The sequence below is a fragment of the Penicillium robsamsonii genome (assembly GCF_028829455.1).
Source record: "Penicillium robsamsonii strain IBT 29466 chromosome Unknown utg000001l_segment0_segment0, whole genome shotgun sequence".
NCBI lineage: Eukaryota > Fungi > Ascomycota > Eurotiomycetes > Eurotiales > Aspergillaceae > Penicillium > Penicillium robsamsonii.
The window spans coordinates 1,361,071-1,379,292 of record NW_026643219.1 but is presented as its reverse complement, the minus strand read 5'-3'; the positions used below and the strand labels follow the sequence as shown (position 1 = coordinate 1,379,292).

At 48.4% G+C, this 18,222-nt stretch overlaps 8 protein-coding genes across 8 annotated transcripts; 6 read left to right on the top strand and 2 right to left on the bottom strand.

Moving 5' to 3' along the window:
• Nucleotides 1-1,961: 1,961 nt before the first annotated feature.
• N7447_000560 (uncharacterized protein) lies at nt 1,962-2,174 on the top strand (the record flags this gene model as incomplete). Its single annotated transcript, XM_057224836.1, has 1 exon — nt 1,962-2,174. The coding sequence occupies one exon, from the start codon at nt 1,962-1,964 to the stop codon at nt 2,172-2,174; it is 213 nt and encodes a 70-aa protein (XP_057088852.1).
• A 1,809-nt stretch (nt 2,175-3,983) lies between these two features.
• N7447_000559 (Eisosome component PIL1/LSP1 family protein) lies at nt 3,984-5,352 on the top strand (the record flags this gene model as incomplete). Its single annotated transcript, XM_057224835.1, has 4 exons — nt 3,984-4,101; nt 4,305-4,438; nt 4,506-4,689; nt 4,748-5,352. 4 exons carry the CDS (start codon nt 3,984-3,986, stop codon nt 5,350-5,352), a joined length of 1,041 nt encoding a protein of 346 aa, XP_057088851.1.
• Nucleotides 5,353-6,804: 1,452 nt separating this feature from the next.
• N7447_000558 (bZIP transcription factor) lies at nt 6,805-8,144 on the bottom strand (the record flags this gene model as incomplete). Its single annotated transcript, XM_057224834.1, has 2 exons — nt 6,805-7,370; nt 7,886-8,144. 2 exons carry the CDS (start codon nt 8,142-8,144, stop codon nt 6,805-6,807), a joined length of 825 nt encoding a protein of 274 aa, XP_057088850.1.
• Nucleotides 8,145-9,028: 884 nt separating this feature from the next.
• N7447_000557 (DUF1932 domain-containing protein) lies at nt 9,029-10,075 on the bottom strand (the record flags this gene model as incomplete). The annotated part of the gene is made up of 2 exons (XM_057224833.1): nt 9,029-9,917; nt 9,966-10,075. The coding sequence occupies 2 exons, from the start codon at nt 10,073-10,075 to the stop codon at nt 9,029-9,031; spliced, it is 999 nt and encodes a 332-aa protein (XP_057088849.1).
• Nucleotides 10,076-10,886: 811 nt separating this feature from the next.
• On the top strand, nt 10,887-11,297 carry N7447_000556 (uncharacterized protein; the record flags this gene model as incomplete). Its single annotated transcript, XM_057224832.1, has 2 exons — nt 10,887-11,035; nt 11,111-11,297. 2 exons carry the CDS (start codon nt 10,887-10,889, stop codon nt 11,295-11,297), a joined length of 336 nt encoding a protein of 111 aa, XP_057088848.1.
• Nucleotides 11,298-11,299: 2 nt separating this feature from the next.
• On the top strand, nt 11,300-11,556 carry N7447_000555 (uncharacterized protein; the record flags this gene model as incomplete). Its single annotated transcript, XM_057224831.1, has 2 exons — nt 11,300-11,383; nt 11,413-11,556. The coding sequence occupies 2 exons, from the start codon at nt 11,300-11,302 to the stop codon at nt 11,554-11,556; spliced, it is 228 nt and encodes a 75-aa protein (XP_057088847.1).
• Nucleotides 11,557-13,511: 1,955 nt separating this feature from the next.
• N7447_000554 (transcription factor domain-containing protein) lies at nt 13,512-16,946 on the top strand (the record flags this gene model as incomplete). The annotated part of the gene is made up of 8 exons (XM_057224830.1): nt 13,512-13,605; nt 13,715-13,871; nt 13,967-14,100; nt 14,162-14,424; nt 14,526-14,980; nt 15,034-15,209; nt 15,262-15,801; nt 15,860-16,946. Exons 1-8 carry the CDS (start codon nt 13,526-13,528, stop codon nt 16,944-16,946), a joined length of 2,892 nt encoding a protein of 963 aa, XP_057088846.1. The 5' UTR covers nt 13,512-13,525.
• Nucleotides 16,947-17,255: 309 nt separating this feature from the next.
• Nucleotides 17,256-18,116, top strand: N7447_000553 (uncharacterized protein; the record flags this gene model as incomplete). Its single annotated transcript, XM_057224829.1, has 5 exons — nt 17,256-17,270; nt 17,310-17,456; nt 17,481-17,687; nt 17,821-17,905; nt 17,941-18,116. 5 exons carry the CDS (start codon nt 17,256-17,258, stop codon nt 18,114-18,116), a joined length of 630 nt encoding a protein of 209 aa, XP_057088845.1.
• Nucleotides 18,117-18,222: the final 106 nt, after the last annotated feature.

Below are 18,222 nucleotides of genomic sequence, written 5' to 3'. Positions count from 1 at the left end.
TTGGTGCGTCGCGCTCTGGAGGCTGTCGCATTGACAGCATATTACACATGTATATATAGAAACTGTCATTCATCCGCAGTAATTACCATACCTTCGATTCATATACAAAGATCGAGTTAGCTTTAGTATTGCACATGAAGATATGAAGGTACGTGAGGTGAGGGGGATAATGGTAGCTCATTCCGATAAAGCCTGATCTTGCAATTGCAAACAAAAGGCAGGAGCAGTTAACGATAGTTCAATCCACTAAGGATTGCTCAAACAGATGGACAATGAAATGCAAGGGAAGCAATCCTGTCTGAACTAGGAAATTATGATGCCTTAACTAGAATATCCATTCCTGCCTGAATATAATTTCCCATCTCCCATCTACCATCTCTTTTGGTTTCCACGATGACCTTCCATTCTCATCATCCATCTCCTAATCGTTTACCCCATCATCTTTAATGACAGCCTGAGGCTAGACACTTGTGAAAATGGGTTACAATCGCCACAACCTGCGTGTTTCTGTTGACAACCAACAGGCGCGACCACCTGAGCAGCCGTCCTGCCTGGTCTGCCCAACACTCTGTACTAGTCACGGCCTTGATACCCATGTTGACAGCTTTTTCCTAGCCGTGACTTCTACTATTAGGTGCCTGCCTATATCGTTGCGTGTGGAGCAGCAAGTGACAAACCCCGCGAAGCCACTTGGGCAGGAAGTGTGCAGCTCCTGTGGTCCTAGGGACCTCACCTAGCCACGCCTGTCTTAGGTTGTCAAAAGTGATTCCTTTCTTCACCTTCTGCTCTGTCCTTCCTCAAGCTTCTTCTTTCCTCTTCTTCTTTCTGTCAACCTCTTTTTTCGAATCTGCCGTGCCCTGTGCTTTTTTCCCCACTGCTTCTCTCTCGGTACTCTATCAGGTCAGATTATACTTCATTTTCTCAGATTCCACACTATGTGCTAACAGTTTGGGTTAGTCTAAAAGGTATATTACGCCAGAATGCCTCAATAACGCTTCAAGGCCTCCCATCCAAGAACAAGTTGGACAAGAAGTCCAATATCGATTTTTCTGGCTTGCCGGATATCCCCCGGGGCAGGCTGATGCGCCTCATTGGCAGTACATGGCCGAGCAGTGGACACGTCCATACCTCTCGCTCATTATATCACCGGAGGAGATGCGTGATGCTTTGACAGCGTCGCACTACCTGACATTACCTAACACTACCTTACCTCGTGCCTCCTTATTGGGAAATCGTGTCCTATGGGCCGTCCGAGCGCGGAACTGCTATCCGGATCCACTAAACTTCTTCTCTTTCTTGTCATATCTACTTATACACCCCTCTACAAAACGTCTGGCTCTTATAATCCCCGGCTGATGTGCCTGCTGTGATGTCGTTTCTCGGGTCGTTTCTCGTTGATTCTTACTCCAACTCGACCTCCCTGCCCGGAACTTTACGCATGGATTGCTCCCCCGACCATCGGGGGCTTATCGAACCTGAGCAACTTTCGTTGGGATTCGAGGGGCGTGCTTTCACGTGCTGGGTGTGCTTCACCTACATTCCCGAAATAAATAAGCCGACAATACGACAAATCACAGCCAAGCTAAGTGAAGGGCATAGTCCTAGACCGACAAAAAGCACAGTCTAAACTTGATGGATGTCAAGCGGACCCCATCGACCGCATCTGGCTGCAGATTGTCCACGCTGCTCTCAACTCACTGTTACGCGTACGGAGCGGGCCTCGCCCTCTTTCTTACACAGCGAAATCTTTTATTTACTTTCATCGTTGCCGGCCATACGGCCCCGACCAATGGTTTGTGCTTTGTACCTGCGATTATAGTACCTTCTATATAACGACATTGGTAGGGAACGGTAGGCATGCCTCTCTGCATAGGCCCAGACAAGAACCAACTTGCTTGTCATGATCTTGTACTGGGGGCTGTCGATAGGTTTCGTCTTGTGGAGTGTAAACCACAACAACTATGACAAGAGCTCCATGGAAGCATGGGCTGAAACAAACTTCCTATCACCTTCAGCCCTTCGCAAAGAAACGGAGCTACGACTACACAATGGACAAATACTGGGCAGACGACGCCATTCTGGACATCAATTTGATACGGGCATCCAGCGTGATTCATGTCCCCAGAATGTGGAACGCTTTGATCAAATACCGCAATATATGCGCGGTTAACTAGCCCCGAGAAGTGACTATGGGACCGAAGGAGAAAGCTACCATCTCAGAGAACATCCTTCTTTCAGATAAATGTAGCACAACAGTGAAACTCGGTCCTGGCAGTGGGATTTGTGAAAAGAACTCAAGTCCCCATCAAGAAACCTCGAATGCTTTTGGGCCTATTCTGTGTTGTTTGGTCTGTACTCATGAATATTCAGCTCTAAAGGCTCAAGAAATGCCTTTTCATCGAATGCAACCGACCTGTGCAGCGAGTGGGCCAAGAACCCACAAATACAGACTAGAATGACTCAATCGCCTAGTTGACGAAATACATTCTCAAATTGAATTTCAAAGGGATGTGAGCTTTCCAACGCTGGGTATGGTGTCGTTATCTCCACCCACTCTTGGTGCCTATCACAACTCTGGGATCGTTTCTTGATCACTTCATGGTCGAGAGAAAGTCGTTTTTGATTTGCCTGTGGAGGGTTCAAGGAGTGCGAGGTGAAGGAGAAATGGGGGATGTCTGGTTTTGCGTGTGAACTCCTTATCACAATCGAAAATTCTGCAACGAAGCAGCCGGAACTGGAAAGTCTTTATGCTTATGCACCTACAGTGAGCAATAAGCTGGTCTCGACCTTCGAACTCGACAAGTCAACTTCTATGGAGGCATAGATCCCGACACCAAGAACTGTAAGGTATTTTGGGAGCTGTGATGTGGATGGTCGGGGAATGAGAGGGATAGCACATCCTAGACCGTAATTGCCTATCAAGTTGATTTTTATCTATTGAATTCCCTGTATACCTAGCTGTTCTAGTAACGTATTTTGGTCTACACGGATACGAATATACGGTTAGCAAAGGGGTGGTTTAGGTTCTAAGGGGCGATATACGTGGCGCTGGTTTACCCAGGACCATTATCGTGGTCTTTGCTTCTGTCTCTTCCCATCACTATATCACTTATCTCTATCTCACTTGTGAAGGAAATCGAATGTGAGAGCACAATATGATCCTAATCTGGAAACATGCCCACAGTCTCTACCCGCAACCTTACTCAAAATGCAATCAACCTACAAAGTCTCAACCCTAATAGGCTGCAATTCCACCCTCAGTCAGACATGGGAAGATGTTCCTTTAAATTGCTGGTGAATATTACCTAATTGTACTCTGAACTTTTGATCCATATCTACTATATGCAACAGTGGAATTAATAGCCGAGGCGGGATTCCCCACGAACAGTTCTCCGCAATCCCAGCGATCAGTGGAACTGGGGTGGTTCTATAGTTCTATACAGATGTACTTGTCAGGGGAAATCCAGACACTCATGGTAAGTTATGGTTACTATAAGATGTAGTATATAGCCGTATAAATGCAACCTTAGTCCATGACATCAGGGGAAATCGATGACGTCGATCGTGAAGATTCAACAAAATGCAACTCAAGATCGACAGACGATTGGCTTAAAAGAAGAGGCTGATTGACTGTACTTAAAAGTCTCTAGTGTCTTAACTAGTCTTAGTGTCTTAATTTTTTTTCCAGGTCCGCCCAATCCCGATCTCCCGATCAAGTTCATCGGTTTCTCCTTAGAAAATAGTCGACGTCACTTCCCGAGAGCTTGAGAACTTCACCTGTCAAAAAGATCTCTTGTCCGCTTGCAGTCTCTTTGTCGTTACATCTCAGGTCAAGTACGTACGCCTAAGAAAAAATACCCCCTTTAACCTCACGTCACTACTGCGCAAGGCACTGAGAGTCTTTTTTCTCTGATTACCTTTCTTCCAGGAACAAGAACCGCTCTTTACCATCTTCTTCCTCCAATTTTCCATACCAACCCGCCATGCATCGCACCTATTCCATGCGCCAGACGCGGCCTCCGACCGCATCGCAGGTCGAGAGCCCACCACCACCATTGTCCACAACCAAGACCGGAAGATGGCTAGGGAAAGGCGGAATCGGTGAGTGGCGAGACATCAATACGGGTTCGACGGCTGGAAATTCTCGAAGGGGTTGTTCGTCGGGTTGAAGGCTGCCTAGTCGGGCCGCCATCGACTCCCCTGTCCCGCCCCCGAGAGGCGAGAGGCGACAGCCGAATTGGAGACCAGTCGGAGAGATGATGAGGAAATTGAGAAAATTAAACTCACTAACATCTTGCGATCAGGCCATGCTTTCCGCAAGAATGCCGCCGGTGCCTTCGGACCCGATCTCGCCAAGAAGCTGTCGCAGCTCGTCAAGATGGAGAAGAACACCATGCGCAGCATGGAACTCGTCGCTCGGGAGCGCATGGAAGTCGCTGTATGTGGATGAACCCTGAATTTTGAATGACCGTGGAACAAATTGGAAGCTGACTCGGTCGCCATAGCAACAACTCTCCATCTGGGGTGAAGCATGCGATGAGGATGTGTCGGATGTGACGGACAAGCTCGGCGTGCTGATCTACGAGATCGGTGAGCTGGAGGATATGTTCGTTGACCGCTACGACCAGTACCGTGTCACCATTAAGAGCATTCGCAACATCGAGGCTTCCGTACAGCCCAGCCGAGACCGTAAGATTCCCGCAGCATGCACCTCCCGAGCTTCAAACTAACCAAATTGAATCTCCAGGCAAACAGAAGATCACCGATGAGATCGCCAAGCTGAAGTACAAGGACCCCAACTCTCCTCGCATCGTCGTTCTGGAGCAGGAGCTCGTCCGTGCCGAAGCCGAGTCCCTAGTCGCCGAGGCCCAGCTGTCCAACATCACCCGCGAGAAGGTCAAGGCCGCCTTCCAGTATCAGTTCGATGCGCTCCGCGAGCACTGCGAGAAGGTCGCCCTCGTCGCCGGATACGGAAAGCACCTCCTCGACCTGATCGACGACACCCCTGTCACTCCCGGCGAGACCCGCCACGCCTACGACGGCTACGATGCATCCAAGGCCATCATCCAGGACTGCGAGGATGCCCTCACTAACTGGGTCTCGTCCAAGGCCGTCGTCAAGTCTGGTCTCTCCCAGCGCTCCCACACCCTCTCCCAGCGCCACCGCTCTAGCCTCAGCAAGAACCGCGAGGGCGTCGATTTGTCTTCACAGGACCAGCCCTTGGCTGGGGATCGTGACTCTTGGCTCCCGGCCGACCAGCACCCCAACTACGAGGACGGTGACGATGGCGTCAGCACCATTGAGGGCGAGCTGCGTGGCCGCGAAGAGGAGCGTGACCCCATTGCCGTATAGGGGATGGGCGAGAATGATCCCTACTACTGTTTTACGAATCTGACGGTTTGAAATTCGGGCAGACATGATCTATTCATCTGTCCAATCGTTTTCATCTCCACTTTCCTTTTGTCAAAATCCCGCTTCTGAATTCCATAAACTTTGTTTTATCCGGGTTGAAATTCCGTGCTATTTTCGAAGAAGACGCACTTCAATCACGCCATTCAACTTTGGATGCCTGACGCGCCTTTTCATGAACGCCTCTCAATGTCGTGATCTAACGGCTATGAGTCGTGCTTGGGGTATGTCCACTTCTCCATGCTTAGATCGGGGGACGTGGGTCTAATTTCCCTTTCGTTTTCACGGAGTTGGAGAAGTCTGAGATCAGTGCAATTGGGAATTGTCTGGGTTTTTTTTTGTATGTTTTTTTTTTCCATTCCCTGTTTTTACTTAATTGATGTAATACCATCTTACGTTGGCTTTTGGTTTGTTTTCGAGGATTAGGTCCAGGTAATTAAGGTGTTTTAATGGATTGTTTGCAGAAATTTATATTATATGTAGTACGGAGTACATATCTGATATAGAGGGTGTGGCGTGCGTTCATGGCTGAATAGCCCTGTGGGGACAGACCCTTACCCCAGAAAAGTGATTCTCCAATGGCATTAGATCTCAGTGAGCAAATCACTCTGATATAGCACGCCAGATACAGCACGTCACTCGCCGCTGCTCTTACGTCTTTGCTATTACGTATCTAGAGAATCCTATAGAGGACATGTAGGATAGCAAGATAATTCGTATAGCAATAAACCCCATAGTTTATATTGCACGCATTCCAGTCCGTAGATAGGTAGCAAGAGGACGGAGGAAACCAGAAACAGAAAAATAGGTCCCACAAAGATATAAAATATAAAACCAATACCATAGAGCCAAAAAAGAAAAACAATATTCGACTTCACTGGACCACAACACCGCCAACTCATCTCCTTTCCCGCAAACCAGGGGAAAGGGAGAAAAATGAAACAGGCCTTCGCAGCACACGATCTGGAGGATAAAAAGGGTAGAGAGAATGTAGATAGGTAGAGAGCCTGAGCAGATGTATAAAGCCCGGTAGAGAGTAGAGATTGAGATTGAAACATCAAATGAAAGTGCCAAATCTGAAGTGCAGAAGCAAAGACCATCCCTAGAAGTCGAAAAAGCCACGGTCGGGAGAGCCGGGCAGACGAGAAGAAGAGAAGGGTCGTGACATCGTCATTTGTCTGCTCTCATCTACCCCAATTTCCATTCTGTCGATGAATATGACTGACAGAGAGGGGGGGGGGGATGAGTGCAGACACCATAGCAAAGTGATGGGAAAAAAAAACAGAATGCTGATTCAATACGGACGCTTTCTAGAGACCGTAGGCTGGGGAGATGATACAAAGAAAGAACGGCAAACAATAACGCAAACAAATAAACACATTCTTCCATTTTGGCTCACTCCTCGGTACCGACGCCCTTCTTCTTGGGCTGAATATGTTTTTGTCTGGTATTGCCGCCAGGACCTTTTAACTCGGTCGAGCTATCCTTAGCCGGAGCCGGCAAACGAGGACCAGCATCGTGTTTCTCTGTAAGGAGATTCTTCAACCAGCGGTTCTCCATCTCGAGCTGTGCGACGCGAGCCTCGAGGGAAGCGTTCTTCTCGGTAGTTTCACGAACAGTCCGTTCGAGGACTTGCTCGCGCTGCTTCTTCTTTTGACGGAAGCGGGCGCTGGCGGCGGTATTTCGACGACGACGATCTTCCTCTGCGGCACCACGCACGCCCTCCTCTTGATCGAGGGCGGCGGCGATGCGGTCGCTAGAGATCGAGGTACTGTACTTGGTGTTTCCCATTTGGCCGTTGGGCGGGGAGATAGACGAAGAAACATCGGATGGCGTGAGGGCACCCTGTGCGTGGCCGAGCTCGTCGGGCGCATATGGGACTGGTGGGTAAATTGAGTGAGCTGAGTAGGGCATCATGTGCTCTGGGAGATTGTAGTTGATGGGCTTCTCGCCGGGAGGGCCTATGAATGGAGTAAGCGATGGTCGATATAACCCTTTGGGAATGAGCCCCATGGGTCGGGCAGTGCAAATCATATCCGAAGGATATAAGCTCAAGAAGGGTCAAGGGGATGTGCAGTTTAGCGTCAGCAGGCAGCTGGCGTTTGTCATTTCATTGCGGGATTGCGTGCTCGCTATTGTAGGAACACCGACGGTGATCTCATCCATTGAGGATGGGAGATGCATGCCAGGGTTCATATCCTGAAACTTTGCAGCTTCGCGCTTTTAAAGAATGACATTGGCACATTGTGTAGGGGGGAGGGGGGGGGGAGAAGGAAGAGGTTCAGCACCGGGGCTATCCGGTGCCTTTTTCTTTTTAAAAACACAGGGAAGAAATCAGGCAAAAAAATAATGGACAGATCAAAACTTCAATTTTCAGACATGGGAATTTCAAGCCCGGAACTAAAGCTCAGGCGCAGAGGCGCGATGGCGTAACAAATGCAACGTTGGGACAAAGTCTCAAAAGCTTGATACGTACCATGATAGGGATAGCCTCGGAGATCGAGAGAGCTGCGGTCGTCTTCTATACTCTCATAGGAACTGACAGATAGACCGCCCATGCCTTCGGTCTGGTCATAATCCATACTCACGTTGCCGAACGGGACCAGCCCGGTATCAGCGTCAAATGAGTACTGTCGAGTCTTGGCTGCGGGATCGTGGCGCGACATCAAGAAATTGAAGTTCTCGAGTTTATCGAAGACTGGACCCGGAGCTGGCAAAGGTGGTCGTTCTCCCATGGTGTTGAAGAGAGAAAGAAAGAAAAGAGGTTCAGCCCCCTTGGCCTTTAGGGTTATGAGTGTGAGAGAGAAGAGGGGCTTGGATGTTGGTAACCCCAGATCAGGACGGGATTTTCTATGAAGCAAATCAAATCACCAGTAAAAAAAAATTGGTTTAATATAACCAAGGCGAAAAAGGTCCAAATAAAAACGAGTTTAAAAAAAAAAAAACAAATAAATAAAGTAAGACACAGTAAAAAAGACCAGGAAGTTGAGTTCTCGGCCACGATCACCTCGAAAAAGGTCACTTCATCGTCGCATGCCGCGGGAGTTCCACCAGAACGAATTAAAACGGGAATAATGGAGTTGATTAAAAAAAAAGGGGGGGGGCAAAGAGGACGAGCAGGAGGAAAAAGGCGGCCCTAGTCGATGATCTGATAGAATGGAGAAATGTCGTGATCGCGACTTCTGGTTCGTCAGTTAAGGCATTCACCGCTTTTATATAGACACGTATGGGGTAAGGATAAGGATATAAGGATACAAGTTATAGCTTATAAGTATATACAAGCTTCTCCAGCTTAGCTCTTTCGATGAAAAACAGGGGCCATGACATACATTATCCACCTTCGGAACCAGTACCTGGCGAAGGGAGCAGAATATATGGAGTATGGAGACTTGACACTAATTTGTAAAAGTTGTACTAAAAGTTGTACTAAAAGTTATACTAAGAATTATGCTAAACTGCAATGGTCTTTATATTTTATTCTCCAATCGTTATTTCAGCGCAGATGACGCGGACTAGCCCTGGTATTCAACCTAGAAAGCTTGGCGGCAGGAAAATCCCCTCGTCTAGAAACAGTCGATCGTCTTGATGACATATGCTTTCTGCTAACGTTATTCACGGCTTACGGTTGACGCCTTTCAGCGATGATCTGAGCGGCATCCGCAACCGTCATACCTCGCACTCGATGCTCCACTCGCTCCTCGCCTAATACGGTATCTTCCGCAATGGTCCGATAGATCTCAGCAAATCCTCCATAAACACCGGCTCCGACCCCATTCCACCCACCCTCGGTATCAAACGTCTCCCCAATTCCACGCATTTCATCCTCCCACCGGTATGCCTTGGGACTCATACCAATCACCCCATTCGTCGTGAGCGCAGCAGTACGTGGGGAGTGTTGCTCCAGCAATTCCAACAACTCCGGTAACATCGACTCCTTCTGCGCAGTGGAGAAAGACAGAATAGACAGCGCGGTGAGACCTTTGGTCAATGCAGCGAAGGATAGTTTGAGCGTGGATGCGGCGCCAATCCGAGGCGAGACAAGTTTGATATTCAGGACGTCTGCCAGCGTCGCAAACGCAGGGGCCAGATCCACCACCCCCGACAACACCACGCTAGGTTTTTTCCAGGTTGTGCTCCCGTCTTGCGTGCTTTGGGATGGCGGCCCGCCAATGATTCCGCCATCGAGGAAGTGGCACCCTCGGCCTAAATCCGTTGTTGTGGTTGGCTCGTCAAACTGCGCCGCCATCTCCGACGCCAGTCGTGCGGGTATCGCGTTGAGTTCGAGGTAGTATAGCTTGGACCGCTTCGGTTTGTTTTCCAAGTCTTCCAGCGCCTCTCGGAGACTGCCGGTCGATGGCTGTGCGCATGCATCTGCTATTCGTCGGGCGGTCGCCACTGCGTTCCGCGGAGGTACGATCGAAAGTACGTAGTCGGCTTGGATTACTAGCGCTTGGTCTGAAGGAAGGATCGAGACCCCTGCTGAATGGATTCGCGCTACTGTGTGTTCACTGGCGGCTGTTAGTGCTCGGTCGTGCTTTCCTTCTGTGGAATCCTACCTTCTTCCGTCTGCGACCGTGACGACTCGGTAGTCGTGGGCTTTTAGGAGTCTAGCCACACCTAGGCCCATGTCTCCGATCGACACGATTCCAACTGTAACAGGTCTCATGGTGATTGTCTCTCGAAATCTTGGGATGAATAGTAGTATTTCTAAGTAAATCAGTTAAACCCCGGAGTACTTGTATCAACGTCTACTGCGGGGGTACATTTGCTCCATTTGTCAGCGAAATCTGACTTCCAAGGTCGGTGAGTCTATACAATGTTATCGTGTCCCATCCCTGTGGTATGAATAGTAACTGCAGAGGGATTTAAGCTTATCTTCACCTTGTCTGTGTCCTTCTGGAAAAGTCTATGAATCTGTCTATTATTAACCTACGATGATCATTCCTAATGCTTGGTTCGATTTACCACTGCATAATACAATCCACTTGCATATTCGGAAATGGCCGAGTTCTTGGAGATCACAGGTACCTATGTATCAACCCACGAAATGTATATATGATTTTACTGGATAGGCCACGTCATCACCAGGTAGTTAGCCCATCTCGATTGTATTCAAATTGGGTGATCATTACTACACACTGCCCTTTCTCTATGGAGATGAAACCCCCACACAGGCGGCGCGATGTTCTCAAGCATCTATATCAACGAGTCAAGGACTGAGGATCTTTCTTTCTCTCCCCTGTCGATTTTCAATCTCTTGGAATCCAAGCTTTTAAGTGGGGATAGCAGATGACGGAATTCTACAATTTTACCCATGTTTTTTTTTCTACCTCACCCAGAGAGAGTCCTCCAAAAATATCCACTCTACATTTTGAGAATCGGGGCCGTTAGTCTTCCAAAGCTGAATAACCCCCCAGACTTTGATTCTATTCTGAGAAAGAATCCCATAGTGTCCGAACGCAGAAGACCCTCTCACAATGGCAAAGGATGTTTATGACGAACTCATGATGGTGTCGTGGCCGGATAAGTCGTACTTCCATGCCCTAGAAACAGAGCACTATATCGACTGCCAAAAACGTGCTCATCGGAAGGGACGACCGGTACTTTCTTCTAGTATTGACCTTGAGTCTCTTAGAATATAGCGGTAAGCAACTAGTGAAGATTTTCAAGGGGTTGAATGTACATGCTGGATATCAACCAGGACGACAGAGAAGCGAAACGACCCCCCGATATTTGAGGCCGGCTGTGGGCCACAGTGGCAGATAAAGGAACTGCTAGAAGACAGCAACGAAGGCTCCCCTGTACCACATGCAATTATGACAACCGTTGCATACGTTCCCGCAAATCATGCGGACCAGAGTCCCACTATCCACGAAGAGCTATCGTGAACATGATGATCTTTCGAACTTTCCACAGGCCCTTCCGGAAATATCCTATCCACCCAATAAGTAGCTTATATCACATCGTGGCCCAAGTCTTACTAAGCCCTGTCTTTCTATATAGCTGTTGGTTCTCTCTTATATGGGTGAGCAGCATGGAAGGATCATTCAAGCTTCATTTGATGGAGAAAACCTGGTTCTACAATTTTCTCAACTGTGGAGCTTCGAGGATGAGGATACAGCACCTGTGGAACTCTTCACTCGCTAAAATATAAGTAGGCCAGTTGGGTTAGAGAGCTCGGACGTTTGTGTTAGATCATTTGAATCTGTTGCATCAATGAACTTAACGTAAATATGTAATGTTAATACCCTAGTTCAGTTCCTTTTGACTTGCCAACTTCCAATAAAGAAGGGACATGTCCAATCTGCTCATTCAAGGCACGAAATACAAAGCTGCCGCGTTATTATCAGAGGTGATTTGACGAGCGTACTTCTACGTCCTGGACGGGGCCGGACCAGAAGTATGGCGCCCTCCCATTGGACAGTGTGGTGCGCCGTCACCAGGGCTGGAAGAGTGACTCGATCCTATTGGATGATGTCTCAGTCCTTCATGAGTGGTCCCGGCCCCGAAGTGAAATAAGGCCCAGTGATTGGCTAGACGAGTGTAGTGAGTTATTTTAGAAGTATATAACCACAGTGTCCACCATTTGGAATATGAGCAGTGGACAAAGGGGTTGATAGCCTCAAGGTCAGTTCATGCCCGCCTGCGGCATTTACACCGTCTGTCGATTACACCAGCCTCACCCTACCTCCTGCGTCTAGGTAGTGTGCTATACCGAATGGGGGTCATACACGGGCTTGTTCGGCAACTCTCGTTCAAACTGTGCTATAAAGTCTACGCAGACCTTAGGTATATTCTTGGCTTGCCTGAGGTCCCCAGGGCAGATGCCGCCCACTCGGCCCTGGCTTGTCTCTCGACACAGCTGATCCCAGAAGACCCAATCTGAAGGGTCAATCCGAGCGGCTCACAACTCCCGGGATACGTATTTAGGTCTTATAAGTAATATCAGAAAAACTGCGTCCGCCACTGGAAGATTGACTGTTAAAACTACCAGATGCAGTAATATGACCTCGGTGGACAGAGCTTCCCGCAGCCGGAATAAGTTCGCACAGGCCCCCGCATTGGTACTTTTGACCCGCACTTCTATAATTTCATAAGACAAAAGACATTCAAAAAGACATGGAAGGGTGTTTTTACAAATAACTCTCATTGCTCCTTCTCTCTTCTCCCTCTGCTTTTCCTCTCTCTCTGGCCCTTCCTTGCACATAGTTAGCGCTTCCTTCCAACCTTGGAACATTTCCAAGGTTCTTCATATGTACCCCGACCACTGCTTTGCCATATTTCTCCCACTCTCATCCTAACACCAACGACCCTTACTCTAACCACTCAATTGGCAAGGGATGCTCAGTTTGAGGTGCTCGATATTACGACTGACACGTTCCACCAGCCAGCTGGGCCACAATTCCGACTGTCGTCCCTCCGCGTAGGATCCTACTTCGCAATGCAGAGCAACAGACGAAACAAGTTGTGAAGTCTATGAGATTCTGCCTTCATTTCACATGAGTTCAGTGGTCTATCTGGTAGGAATGATCATACGGTGTCACATGCCGGACCAGAATTGGCAGAATTCCAACTGCACCGGGCTTGCCGATCTTATTTTATATCTTCACGGAATTGAGCCCTTATTACGACTCTATTGTGATCTATGATCATCTATCATATTGCTCCTTGCCCCTAGAAATAGGAATGGTACGGAATAAGGTCTGAATACAATATAAGGTATCAAGCACATTGTCTACCATATACCCTAGACAGGGACCTCGGGAGATCCGAGCCGCTGACTAAATGGCATACTCGTTTTCCGATTGGCCACAGTTTCAGTGGCACCTTCGGTATCTACTTTCAGCCTTCCGAGGTCTACGACAGATGGACTTAAATTTTATTCAGATGTATCTGTCTAAGTGGGTCATGATATCAGTGTTATACGGAGTATGTAGGATAGCTCTCTTTTTTGGGGGGTTCTTTTTATATGTTTTGGATGTGTTTTTCGAAATACGTCTTTATAAGCAGGAATTTTATAATTGGCCTATGGAAATAGCAGGAATAGTAAGTAAACATGCTTATCACTCAATGCTATCCAATTTTTATATATTTTATATCAGGGACAAGCCTGTGGATGGGCACACCTGGAACACCTGAACCCCGCCCAAAGTACCCCGGAGAGCAGAGTAACGGAATCCGTGAATCCCGACATCCGTGTGCTTTGATTATTCATCTCTTTTTTTGCCTTTCGAATCTCTTTCCCTGCAGATTATGAACATCACATCAACAGAGATCAAAATAAGAAACAGTGATCTCCCGCTAGTCTTCGCCATTTCCGCTGCGGCGACTTTTTCACAAAGTCTTGGCACATTCATGACTCCGAGGCAATCCACGTCCCCTCGGCCAAGGCAATGAACCAGTCATTTCCCCAAAGCGCGTTGCCCATGAATTCTGCGCTAGGGAGAGGTCCACACTTGAGAGTGAGTCTTGCTTCTCGTCCCGAGTTCCACTATCCCGGTGGACTCCGGTATGGGGGGAATCCCGCGTTGCTGACGGGAATACAACGCCTATCTAGGCTTGCGAGAGGTGCCATCGAAAAAAGATCAAGTGTGAGATTGAAGGGTCTAATTTAACTTGCTTTCAATGTATACGCCGTAATACGCATTGTGTCTTTCCAGTCCAGCATGAGAAGCGGGATGATCAGCAAAGGTACGATATCCATTGCCATTCCCGATCTGCTTTTTATCCATCGTGGCTAATGATATCACAGTAGTGACGAGTATGTCAAGTCTTTGAAAGACCGCCTCGTCAGGGTGGAGTCGTTGTTGAAAACGGCAGGTATCTTGCAAGAGAGTGATATGAGCCATGACGGGTTTTCCGATGATGAAGATGATGACGAACCAGCTAGTCCAAACATCTCATCTGTTTCCAGCCCAAAGTCAAATTTCGGGGCGTCTCTTCGCTCGCACGGTGGGGACATCGAGGGTACGCCCATCTTCCGGGCGGACGAAAGAGATGATTCTCGGTATTTCGGTAAGATAGGGAGTACAGCCGATGTGACATAAAACCGCCGAGGCTAACTCAACGGACAGGAAAATCGAGCTCATTGTCAATTCTATCGCGAACAGGTATAGAGTGGATTAAGAGCAAAACAGGCGATATCAGCTTCCTGCGAATTATATCTCCTGAATCCCTTCATGAAAATCCGTGGAATCAATGGCGACCAGACGTGTTCCATGATCTGTTTGCCTCGCAGGTTTTTAAACCGTTGCCCTCAAGGTCGGAGGTATTCTCTCTTATGAAAGATTTCTTCCAGACGGCCAACCGTCTGTTTCCTATCTATCTTGAGTCGTCCTTCATGAAAATGGTCGAATGGCAATATACGCAGCAAACATGTGATGACGCTGCCCGTTGGGCGAACATCAACATGGTAATATCTCTGGCATACGAATATCGATTCACGAATGGCTCCAAATCAGAAAAGGACAAGGAGAAGTCCGAGTTATACTTCAAAAACGCCATGTCGGTCTTCACGGAGTTGGCCTTAAAACGCACCGATCTACTGAGTATACAGGCTTTGCTTAGCATGGTACGTCTCCTGCTTCTTTTGGCTCCTATAGAAACATCTAACAATTCGCAAAGTCATTCTTCCTTCGAGGGAATTCCGGAACTCAATCAGCTCTGCCTCTTATCACTGCGGCTATGCGGTCTGGTCACCGAATGGGACTTCATCGAGATATCGCCAGACCAGAACTTAGTCTGGCTGAGCAAGAGGAGAGACGACGAGTCTTTTGGGTTGCATTTGTCCTTGATCAAAGGTAAGAGAAGCCCATTCAGATATCGGACTCACATACTAAAGCAACGGTCCAGTACATGCCTAAGAATTGGAAATGCCCCATCACAACATCAAGATGATTTCGATGTCCCTCTTCCGGAAGAACTGGAGAGCGATAAGCATAGTGAAACCGCAAGCAACATTCCATTCTTCCGCCAGCTCTGTCAGATGGCGCTCATCAAGAGCCACATTTACAGTCGACTCTATTCTGCTACGGCGTTAACAAAACCTCCTGTTGAAATATACAAGGCAGTCAAAGAACTAGATGCAGAGCTTGAAGAATGGAAACGTGAAAACCCAACTCTCATTGAACCGGAAACGAAACATACTGAACACGATTTCCTGTTTGACTTTGCCTCTATTGGTCTCCATTTCGTCTATCAGAATGCTTTGATCATGATTCATCGGGTACCTATATTTCTTAGCTACATGATAGCAGCCAGAAAGGAATCAGAGAAGGTCGTGTCGATCAGCAAAGCACATGCCTCAAAATCAACCGCCATTGGCTCACAGGCCGCCCGAGATACCTTGAAGGTTGTCAATAATATGCCATGGGGAGACATCGCATGGACTTGGTAAGCACAACAGCCTCATCTTGCTATATCAGCTTCATTTCTCACAGCCAAACCTCAGGTCATTACTATACTACGTCTTCCTGGCAGCATCAACATTATTCTCAGGTATCCTGCGGGATCCTCGCCATTCAAGAGCCCGAGCAGACCTTCAATCCCTCAACATGGCCTCAACGTTCTTTGCAACTCTCGCCCCAGGTAACGGACCAAATAATTACGCCGGTTTCATGACCCGCATGAGTGCGACTCTCGAACGCATCGCCAGAGCCGTTGTCGAAAAAGACGAGAAAAGGCCCCGCGCCCCAGAGGAAGAAGACCAAGAATATAAACCACCAGGAGCCAAGAGGCGCGCCTCTCGGGCACAGGCAGCACACCACCCAAGGCAGCACCGCCGACCTACAACCCTCCGCACAAAGATGACCTCCCCCACAGCTCCGGGATATCCAACGTCAAGCACCGCCAACCCCAACAGGATGGACTTCAGTATTCCGGACACCCTAGAAGGCCTCCCTCCGGTCAATTCCTCAGGCTACGTCGTCCCCATGAGCCCAGTGCCAGGCCCGGGCGACATTAGCCAAACCGAATCCCCATATATCGCCAACCTACCCGGCACATACACACCTTCAACGACAAACCTAGATGGCACATTCCTCCACAATGCAGGCGGCAATTCCTTCAACACACCACCTATCCCATCCTGGCAATTATCAAAAGACTATTCTACAGCCACATCCACAACCAAGTCCCAAGCCCCAGGACCATCAGTCGTCACTCCGAACCCCATCACTGCCATCAACTCCCCAGACTCCTTCAGCAGCACCGCGAACTCAATCCCCGATTTCTTCCAGAACCCAATGGTCGGCGACTGGGGCCACGGCGGAAATATCTTCGCCGGACTCTTCCCAACAGAATATAATTTCCCGCCCTCGAATCTAGCGAGCACTCAGTCTGTCGACACATATCCCTCCATGCCGATTCTATCGGCTGAGTCGTATATCCATGGTGCGCCTGCTATTGAGGGCCATATGGCTCAGGCTGGTGGGTTCGATCCTCAGGGTCTGGGGTATGGCTATGTGCCGCAAGTTCAGGAGGATCCGAATCCGGGGGCTGATCCGGTCTGGCCTAATGGGTTTTTGGGGTTGTTTTAGGGGGTAGATTGATCGGGGTGTTCTTGTTCGGGCTTGTTGTTCTTGTTAGCGTTTTCTTTACCCATGGGTTTCGCCTAAACACGCCTTCTCTGCTCTCTTCTTTGTATATATAGTAGTATGTACCAGATTTTGGGCCGCGGATGCGAATTTCCCGATCGGGGTACCGCCGCTTTATGCCTACCTAGTACATATAATACTTGGCCTCCAGCCCCCACCCTCATTTTCAACCACCTGGTCGATCTTCTATCTTTCAAACATCATGGTGAGAACAGCTCAGATTGCCCGGGATCCATCCGAGCCACCTAGACGATGAATTCAACAGGAGTATGCCGACCATAAAGGCACGCTGTCATTCTGGGGAAGATTTCCTATGACAACCTGTTCTATCGGCCGGAGGACGGTGAAGCTTACCGACTTCAAGTATACAGCGCCACTCCTATCCAGCCAGAGAAGCTCGATAGGTTGTACCGATATCAGTGTGAATATTACGACAGATCAGAGCTAAATGAGGTTTGACGTGAAAGAGCTAATAAGAGGGATATATTCGATATATATTATGGGCAAATTGATTATGGACTCTATGAACCACTCCGGCCCCCATCGCCCGAGAAGACTCCGACCTTGCAACATATCCAGGAGGTTTTAGAGCAGCAAACGGTAGACGTTCAATCTATGGACTCGAAGTACTTCGCCTTACACGAGGACCTGGAAATAATCCTGTCACAGTCACAAATTCTTCGGGTGAATGCGACCTTCAATGCGTGATCTACGTCCTATCGAGCAGGAAAAGACCGCCTTTCTAGAGACCGCTGCACGCACATTCGCTGCTAGCATTATCTCCCATCTCCCTGCCTCCAAAACGATTTACTTTTAGTTCCGAATTCCTGGTACCTCCTCGTCTTCCCTTATATCCGCTGCACCTAACGGATTCGATGTTGGTGCCTCCTATGAATTTGAGGGTTCTTGATAAGCTTGTCTTTACCCAAGAACTCAGTGTGCTATTCTACATCCAGTGGACCGACCCTCGATAATACATTGAACCGCAGAGTACCGATACAGTCATTGAGACTCTGCGGAGTGCTGGTATTCAAGAAGCTACAAGAAGGCTTGCAATGCTATCTATCGGTGGAGGAGAAAATCCAGATTTGTCGGAAGCTCACGCGAGCATAGGGGAATATTGCCTTTGTCACCAGAGTACGAGCCGCAGATGAACTTCTGGTGTTCTTTAACCAAAGATTCAAGGATCAAGAGGAATATAGCATCAGTGCCGATGTAG